At 48.1% G+C, this 9,932-nt stretch overlaps 1 protein-coding gene across 1 annotated transcript; it reads right to left on the bottom strand.

Moving 5' to 3' along the window:
* Positions 1 to 5,270: 5,270 nt before the first annotated feature.
* On the bottom strand, positions 5,271 to 9,302 carry LOC132501257 (protein FAM170A-like; the record flags this gene model as incomplete). Its single annotated transcript, XM_060116836.1, has 3 exons — positions 9,233 to 9,302; positions 6,749 to 6,889; positions 5,271 to 5,962 (listed from the first exon to the last, which is right to left on the bottom strand). Coding segments are annotated over exons 1-3 (903 nt in total), but the record flags the coding sequence as incomplete, so codon positions are not given.
* Between the last annotated feature and the right edge of the window lie 630 nt (positions 9,303 to 9,932).

Genomic DNA, 9,932 nt, shown 5'->3' with positions numbered 1-9,932 from the left:
GCTGGACACATGTTTGCATGGAGTCAGGCTGAGTGGCCTCAGGGTGTTTGCTCTGCACTTGTGTGTGTTTCTCCCTAGTTGGTTTCCTTGTCCAGCCACCTGTGACCTCCCTCCATCCAGCCCAGGGAATCCTTCTCATCACAGGGGTAGGATGTTTATCTCTTTTTCCATCACATCCTTTCCCCAAAGTTTGGTTGTGAGTTGTTCCCATTCCAAAGACCTTTCCTCTTTGAAGAGAAAAGAGAAAATCTTGTCTCTCCTTTCCTCTCACTTCACTTCTGCTCTATTATCTCCTCCGTCCAGAATGGCCCACTCACTCAGATGGGTGTAGATCCAAAGATGGCAAGAACTGCCAGCAATTCTGAGATAATAATACGGATGGATCAGGAAAACTTGAAAACCTTTATCCCACCACATTAAAATAGATTGCACTTCCAGTGTATTCAGAGTCTCAGTGTAGAAACACAAATGATAGAGAAATTGAAATACACTCAAGTTTTTCTTTCCTCCTTTCCTGATTTATTCTAATCCTCAATGCTAACATGATGAACTATTTGTTAGGTAAAGTTTCAGACATTTTCTACCCATGCACACTTTTCTTTTTTTCACATAAGAGTGTGAACTAGGTCACTTTCAACATGCTGTGATTCTGTGATTCACTGTCTCCCACCGAGTCATCCACTGGTAAAGTCATCTGTTTCACGGAGGAATAGTTCCAATAGCTAATAGCCAACGTCTGTGGAGTGCTTACTCTGTGTCGGTTTCTTGTAACTACTTTACAGATCATTTGTACAACGTACCCATGGACCAGGTACAATTATGACCCCCAAGTGACAGATAAGTGCAGGTAAGTACAAATAAATACAGAGGCCAAGTGACTTGCCCAAGACACTGGAGCAAATCAAAATCCATGCCTCTGTAATCATTTTGCTCTATTGCCTCTGTCTGGGAGGCTTGATGATTTGGCAACTAAAACCTTAAATATCATGTTCCATTTTTATATCTGTGACACAAGCGTGGGGCTGTGATATGGGGTAACTAACCTGACTACTTTTGAAAACCCTTATGCACCTGGATGAAAGTAAGCCAGGGACTGCAAGCTATAGATTTAAGGTTTCCTACCAACTTTGAAAAATAGCTTCTTGAATGCAATTTATGTAATGTCAAGTCTAGGATGTAGTCCAAATAGTAACAGAAAAATGGAGATATGTAGAAAAATACTTAAAGTTGACAAGTATTGGGAGTGTAGTATTTTGGGGGCCAGCGTGTAGACCACAGGAAAACTTGCTGTTTCCATCCCAAAGGGAAGAGCCCTACGTTGCAACTGCCAAGGTCCCTGGGGCAGCAAGTGTGCTCACTGCTTAGTAAAGAAGCATCCTCAGTTTGATAGAATCATATGGGAGCCTTACATTTGGTTAGCAGTTCTACATTCTTGATGTAATAATATTTTCAGGGTGTGGGAGGGTATCAAGCTCTGAAAATACCCTTGGAGAGATTTGCTTATTAAGTTTGGCTTTTTCAATCTCCCTACTACTTCTTTACTAAACACCAGGCGGTTTCCTTCACTTTTCAGAACCATGTTGTTTTTCCCTTGTCGAATGAACTTTGAAATACTTTTGGATGAGCTATTAAGTTTGGGAAAAAATAAACATCTCTTTAAAATAAGGAAGATAGGGCTTCCCTGGTGGCGCAGTGGTTGAGAGTCCGCCTGCCGATGCAGAGGACGCGGGTTTGTGCCCCGGTCTGGGAGGATCCCACGTGCCGCGGAGAGGCTGAGCCCGTGAGCCGTGGCCGCTGGGCCTGCGCGTCCGGAGTCTGTGCTCCGCAACGGGAGAGGCCACAGCAGTGAGACGCCCGCGTACCGCAAAAAAAAAAAAAAATAAAAAAAAAATAAATAAATAAAATAAAATAAAATAAAATAAGGAAGATAATAACAATGACAAGTAGAAAAAGCTCTAAAACAGAGAATATCCTCCATTCTAGCCAATGACTGGGAGTGGAAGGTTCGTGCTCGCTGTCCAGGACGTAGAAATAAAAGCTGAGGAGGCGCTGAGGCATCTCCTGGATCTCTATGAGCCTCCATCATTTCTGAAGGGTAGGGTTGACAGATAAAATATAGGCTCTTCAGTTAAATATGAATGTCAGAAAAACAACAAGTATATTTGGAAGATAAGTATGCCCCAAATAGTTCATAGGATCTACTTATACTAAAAGTGATGACTTATTATTCATGTGGAGTTCAAGTTTAACTGGGTATCCTGTACTTTTAGTTACTAAATCTGACAGCCCTACTGATGAGCCACAATGGAGGCAGTTGAGGAGCGGTACGTGCTGGCTCTCGGACAGTCAGAAATGGCTCCAGCAGACCCAGGTACAGTATGAACTGCTCTTTGGATGTAGCTCAGAAGCCATGGCCAGCCCTTGACTGCAAGTACTGCCTCGGGTTTCCCTGAGGTGGGGTAAACCTTCCTCTTAATGGCCTTTGGGTAAGTCTGGAAGACCATATCCAAGGGGAGCCCCAAAGTCAGTTTCATCCTCACAACCATGTCTCCAATTCCTGGAATTGGCTGCATGTGACTCACAAGAGCTGAGGAGGTTTGTGGAAATTGGGAGTGTCATAGCTTGAACCCTTTGTAGGTAAAGTTTTGCTGTTGTGAGAGTTTGAACAGGAGCAATGTGAAAGACTCCAGGTCCCCAGGTAGATAGAAATAATCCTGTTCTACCTGTGTGTATGTGACAAGTCTCTAATAGTTCAGAGAGCAAGTATCTGGTCTTAGAAAGACTGATCCAAGCTTGGATGTTTCTGGTGACAAGGCAAGGTCCTGAGTTTCAAGTTCACCTTTTATGGCTGAGGAGACAATAAGGTGGTCAGAAGGGAAATCATGGAGGAGACCTTGGCTTCATCCATTGTGCAGGCTTGTATATGTGGTTCTATGTAGATTGTGTTTCAAAGGTGGAGCTTGTTTACAACTATGAACATTCTCCGATGTGCTTTTTGGACCTTCATTCCCAGAGCGAGAGCAGTGCCGAGGCTCTAGAAATGCCCTGGATATTCTGAGCTGTCAGTGGCATTTCCCAGGTACTGTTGCCTTGGTGCCGCTCCTTGAAATGTCCAGAGGGATTATCATCTGTCTTGGGGCGGGTCCTAGCATTGTGAAAGGAAGCTGCTGCACCGGGCTCAGAGGATTTCGGATGTGGTGGGAGGAGGAGTAGTACTACGACTCTAAATTGTATCACAGCATATCTATTCCATCTTGAGAGTGGGGTTGGGGGGTTATGAAGGGGGGCTTTTATTGTACTTTTATACATTGTACCCTTGAAACTAATTCAATTTTTTAAAATTAATTAATTTATTTTGGGCTGCATTGGGTCTTTGTTGCTGCTAGCGGGCGTTCTCTAGTTGCAGTGAGCGGGGGCTACTCTTGGCTGTGGTGCACGGGCTTCTCATTGCAGTGGCTTCTCTTGTTGCGGAGCATGGGCTCTAGGCACGCAGGCTTCCGTAGTTGTGGCACGTGGGCTCGGTAGATGTGGCACACGGGCTCTAGAGCGCAGGCTCAGTAGTTGTGGCGCGCGGGCTGAGTTACTCCGTGGCACGTGGGATCTTCCCAGACCAGGGCTCGAACCCATGTCCCCTGCATTCGCAGGCATATTCTTAACCACTGCTCCACCAGGGAAGCCCAATAATTCAGTTTTTTACAAAGAGAAGATTCCTAATATTATTCCAAAATTTAAAAAACATGTAGTTGGAGAACACTATGAAACATTAACTGATATATTCTTTTATTATTTCTCTTTGCTCCCTGGATCTTTTTCCCCATCCAGTCAGCTAGGCACTGTGAGTTCACTGCATTAGGAAGGTAAAGACTCAGCAGAAATGAGGGAGAAAAAAAGAAAATTCTCAGCTTTGGAATGTTCACAACGGAGGCCACAGTAGAACAGGTGAGAATTCTGTGAACAAAAACTAAATGTCGTCTCAAATGCAAAAAAGTATTCTCTGCACTGGGAGGCAGGAGAGGGAGGGAGGGAAGGACTGAAGGAGAGAGATCAGTGTGGCGAGGGACATGGAGACTGTGCTTGAGGACGATATGCCCAGGAAGAGAATCAGAATCTGCAGAAGATTCAGCCTGCACGTGATCATTGCCTCCAGCCAGCCCCCTCATCTCAGACGTTGGGAAATTCAGAGAGAGAGTGGGAGTACGTCAGGAGGGCCACGCGCATAGTCTGTGTGGCAGGGGTTGTGGCCATTCCCTATTTGTGAGGAGTCCCCAGCAATTTGCAGGCCTCTTCTGGAAAATGCTGGCGGACGTCTCTAGTGCTTATGTGAAAGCTTGTTCACAAACCTTGAAAGATACAGATGTAGATGACAGGTAGATGCATAGATAGAAAAATGTAATTAAATAAAAGCTCCAGGAAAGGTTTGGAAAATGCCCTTTATTGCATAGGACGCTTCTATTGTCATATGATGTTAGACTGAGGGCCGGTCCCTTCATCCTCCTTCAGACCACGGCATTCTGTCTGCTACTCTCCCGAGGGTCCTTTCTTCTCCCTGGAAGGGATAAAGCAAATGAGGTAGAACAGGAAGAGACAAGCAGCACTCCAAGCTCTGCTGGTCAGGGTTACCCTCCAGCATTGCCTTAAAGCTCAGAGCCACACACACCACAGGGAGCTTGGCTCCAGATCAACGACCACGCAACGGAGGTTCTGGAACATTTCCATATCTCGGGGGACCTCATTTCCACGTGACTCTCTTTCATATTCCCCTTTGTCACAGAAGGCTAGGTCCAGTGGTCCGGGTGAGATCTCGGCTCAGGCCCAAGGCTCTCAGACCTCAAAGTTCTGGTCCTGCAAGGGCCCCTGTCCTCTCTTGAGACCACTCCTGGCTCTCTCTGCCGAGAAGGAGCTGCTGGCAGTACGTCCTCTGAGAGTTGAGGTCCATCGTGCAGACCCTGAGAAAGCGCCTAGGAAAAGGCTCCACCTTCTTGTTGACGTCAACAGAGGTCAACGCCTTTGGTAGTGCTGGGTGTGTCCCATCGGATGCAACTGCAGAGCCATTAGGTCAACCAGCACATGTGTGCGGCCCCTTCCCTTAGACTCCTCTGGGCCCTCGTGACATAGGCTCAGAAGACTGCCAGCCTCAAGCCTTACCTCTTCCAAGGGACGGCCACACCGTCTTCCAGGATCTTCTGTCCCATGAATCTCAGTTGCTGTTTGCAACTCAAAGGAGAGAAAAGAGCCTGCCTGCGGGGTCTCTTTGGGCTGGGGCCTTCCCCCGTGGGCTGCTCTCCCTCATTCTCCTTTTCTTCTTGCTTCTCTTCCTCCTCCTCCTCCTCCTCCTCCTCCTCCTCCTCCTCAGAGGTGCTCCCGGATTCCACATTGCCCATCAGCTGGGCCATGGCGAGATGAAAGACACGGCAGCTGAAGCCCTCCAGGACGCCGCCCTTCACGTGCTGCTGGAGGATCTCCAAGGTGGGGAAGACCCGGCAGCAGGCCATGCACCTGAAGCCGGTCTTCATGGTCACCATCCAGTCCGGTGTCTTGGCCCTGGGTCTCTCCTCGACGGCAGGTGACCCTGATGGGCTGCCTGGCTCTGCCCTTTCCTCATACTCTTTCTCCTCCCCAGTGGGCTCACTGTCAGACAGGAGGCTTTCGGTGAACACATCAGAGGGGCACGTGCCTACTGTGCACGCATCCTCAGGAAGGGTCACTTCTTCTATCCTCAGCTGCTTTTCAGGCAACTCCAAGGGTTTCTTTGTCTTCCAGGAGACAGCGACACCCTTGTTCACTTGTACCTGCATGTAGTATATTTTCATGCCCCTTTCCTCTTTGTCTGGGTGCAGATCGTTCTTACAGGGTGAAGAGGGCGAGGAGGAGACACAGTGTGATGGGGGAGCGGTCTCCCCTTCTTCCTGAACCTGGGCTAGGGGTGCTGTAAGCCAGGCAGTGTCTCGAAATCTCCGCATTGCTGAAAAAGGAAATTAAAACCATAATAACATGCATGGGCCGTGCCGGAAGCTGAGGGAGCAGGTGTGGTAGACGAGAGAGGGACATTTGCATGACGTAGCTATGTCGTGAGCTTGGTGTCTGTTGGCCGTAGGATGGAGCGGTGTATCTGGTGTCATCTGTGGGCTTTTCATGTGCGTGGGGGGGATACTGGAGCGGTGTCTGTATACAGGGGTGTGGAGTATGGTGGTGAGGGCTGTGGTATGAGAGGGATGCGGCTGGATGCGTGTATGACAAGGAGTGTGAGTTTGGGAATATCGGTGGTGCATTCCTTGTGGAATGGGGCTGTGGTGCTTGGGGCTTCTGTGTGCTCTCAGAAGGGCTGTGCCTGGAGGGCGGATGTATGTGTGAGCTGTGTGGACCTGAGCTGGATGGTCCTGCTCTCAGGCTGGAGGTGTATGATGCAGAACTCTGTCCTTCTCTGGAAGCAAAGGCAAAGGCAAAGACAATGCCTACATTTTCCTCTGAAGATGCTTCATCTGGTCCCTCTTCCCTCCACCTCAAGCCCAGACCTTTCCGGCCCCTGCTCCTTGACTTCCCCACCATGGTACTACCAGTATTCACACCGCCCCCCCAGACTCAGCTGGCATCCACTCCCTCGGAACAGCTCAGCCATCCTGCCCAGGCTCTTCCACAGAGCCCTCATCACCTCTGATGACCCTGGATTTCCTCTCAGCCTCCCTGGGATCTGTGTGCCTCCTGCCTCACAGCCAAGCACCCCCTCACCTGAGGAGCCCCGCGCCCTTACCAGCGTAGCTGAGCTTGAGCGGAGTAGAAGTACAGAAGAAGTATTTAGAGGCAGAGGAGACCTCCCCTGACCCTGGGCTGCAGCCTTGGGCCACCACAGTGGATCCAAGCCGAGGGGGATCCTCTTGTGACTTCGAGATTCCTGAGGGAGGAATGAAAGGCTCAGGGTGGGTTCATCAGTCCTCTGTCCACAAATATTTACTGAGTGTGTGACACGTGTCAGGTGCAGTGAATACACACAGTTGAGAGTGTGGTTCCCAGTGGATCCTCCAGGATTTAATTCTAATCAATACTTATTCTCTCACTGTCTAGTTGGTAATGTAGGCCTCGGTGGTGACTGTGAGTGTGTGGGAAGAGTGAGTGATGTGTATCAGTTAAGTCTGTGGTAAGTGTGGGGTTGGCATGGGGAGCACAGTGCAGATGTGTCTATGTGTGTCTGGCCTTTGTGTGCATGGTTTCTGTTCACAAGTCAGGAATTCTGGGACATGTAACTTTTCCTCATTACATGGTGTGGCTTGTATTTATGGTGCGTGTTCATTCATTCATTCACCAAGATTCAGTAAGCAGCTACTCCTGTGTATCCGGCACTCTTCTATTGTTGTAGTCTTTGGTAACGCTGCACATTCTAATAGGGGAAGATACACACTAAACAAAACTTCAATAAATATATAATACATCAGCTGGTGGTAAGTATATAAGGCTTGCCAGACTTAGCGAACAAGAATACAAGGCACCCAGTTAAATTTCAGTTTCAGATAAACCCAGAATAATTTTTTAGTGTAAGTATTCCCATGCAGTATTTGGCCTGACTTAGTTTTAGTGTGAGTATGGCCCATACAATATGTGGGACATACTGATACTGAAAAATTACTTGTTCTTTATCTGGAATTCAAATTGAACTGGATAGCCCATATTTTCTCTGGCAACCCTGACATGGGTTAGTGAGACTGTGGTTTACTGTGGTTTGTACAAAGCGGGTCTGGCATTACTCAAGAATGTGTTACAAGTGTGGTGGGTATGACACGTGACTGATTCTTACAGAGGTATTTAGCGATGGCTGAAGTTAGCTGTGTTTGTGCAAGAGTTGAGGAGATACATATATATATATAGTGTGTGTGTGTGTGTGTGTGTGTCCTATATATAGTGTGTGTGTGTCTATATACATATCTCATCTCCAGCGTTTGGTGTTGGAGGAGAGGATTGTGATACAGATGGGTTGTATGAGAACGTAGTACAGGAGGGATCCGTGTATATACCTCCATGTGCTGTGTGTGGTTTACTAAGGAAGTTATATGTGGGGTGTGTGATATTTTTGCTGTATCAGAGTGTACATGGGTGTATGAGTTACTGTCTCATAAAACACCCCTAACAAGAAATCTGTATACACTCTTACGTACACCGAGTGTCAGCCAGGTCCAGGCAGGGTGACAAGAACTTTACCACGCAGACTTTATATCTGGTAAGCACTCTACCCCCATTCATCCCGCACTTCTCTGCACTACCACACACACACACACACACACACACACACACACACGCACACACACACAGGAACATAGAGCAAAATATTCTGAATGGTCAGGGGCAGTCATTGCCTTCCCCAGCCTGTCCCAGCCACTGCCTGGAAATCTGCCTGCTGTCTAGACCTCCATTCCCAGGGCCCATCCTACAGTCTCCAGGGCCCTGGGCCTGGTAGGAGCTACTGGGCTCTAATCTGGGGCAGAGGCCTCTAGCTGGAGCTCTGGGGTGACCACCCCTCTCCCAGGGCAAGCTACTCGCCTACATTTAATGCACTCAGACACCACGTGGCCCGTGGCTCTCAGAGCTCCCCCCAGGACCCTGAGGCCCTTTCTCACCCCCGCCCACGCGGTCTCAGTCTCTGGAAAACCCTTCCCTTCCCTTGATCTCCTTTGGGAAATTCTTCCTGTTGAAGGAATAAAACCTCCTTGCTTTCAATATGACACCATCCCTAGACAAACAATCTTCTTTCAAAGTGCATTCCACTTGTCAAGATATTTTTCAACAGGGCCTTCAACTCATGGGGCTTCTCTTTCCACTTTGGTAAAAGAGGCCAAGCAATTCATGGGTCTCTCTCAGCATCCTTGCATCCTTCACATCCCCCACCTCATGACCCCAGGGAAAGATCCAAGAGCATAAGAGAGAAATCGGGGACTGAGAAAAGCTGCACCTCTAGGTCTGTGCAAGCAGGATGCAGCCTGCTGTGAGTGCGACAAAGCTCCAGGCCCGGCTGCCCCAGGAGAGAGTCCTCAGACCAGTGGAGCTGACCTCCCATCTCCCAGGGGGCATCTGGCCGTTCTGTGCCGTCTCACACCACAGGGACCCTCCAGATGGATACGGCAGCATCAGTGAGACCAGGTCTCTCGCTCCCTGCTTCACAGGTGACACGTTCTCAGTCCCCCGCTTCCTAGAGAAGGTTCAGTTTGGCAGAAACCCATGTGCCCCAGACAAGTTGCCCCCCACATACCTCCTCCGTGCTCGGCAGTTTCCTGGGACTCTTCATTTTCCAGATGTTTCCTCTTTTGTCGCCGTTCCATCGTACCAACTAGAAGTCTCCCTTAGAAGATGCCTCAAGAGATGTCCAACTCCTCCTCTTCCCTACAGGTTGGCCCTTGTTGGCTCTTGGGCAATCCGTTGAAATGATTCAATACAAACAAAAATAGTCAAGTCTCCTAAATGGCTGAAAAACTTGTGCCACGTAGTGAACCAGCAGTACTGCCTAGTGCTCACCAGGGCTGTTATGTTTGCAAGGTTGCCAGGCGCACAGCGGAATTCTGTGACCTCAGTGCTGACATCAGAGCATTCCGTGGACCTGGGTTGAGCACAGTGTCTGCAATAGCACAGGCCCCATTTTCAAGAACAATTCCTTTTTCCCAGCCGAACCTTTCCCGTGAAAGGGAAAGGTTCATACCATATCTATTATAAATTGTATCATACCATGTCTGTTATAAAATTCACATTTTGATTGGAGATCTTTGAATGTCTTTTCTAGAGAGATTTAATATGAATATTTTAAATGGTCTCCAGTTTCCCTGTGGATTATTGACATTTTAAACTCTGCACTTCAATTTTCCCTCAATATGTGTAATTTTGTCACGGCTATTTCTGTACTTAAAGATGAGGAACTATATAATTGATTTCTTCATTTTTTCCCCATCTCTTGCCAA

Source organism: Mesoplodon densirostris, chromosome 14 (assembly GCF_025265405.1).
Source record: "Mesoplodon densirostris isolate mMesDen1 chromosome 14, mMesDen1 primary haplotype, whole genome shotgun sequence".
Lineage (NCBI taxonomy): Eukaryota > Metazoa > Chordata > Mammalia > Artiodactyla > Ziphiidae > Mesoplodon > Mesoplodon densirostris.
Note: the sequence above shows the minus strand (reverse complement) of the source record. Positions and strands in the feature narration are given on the sequence as shown.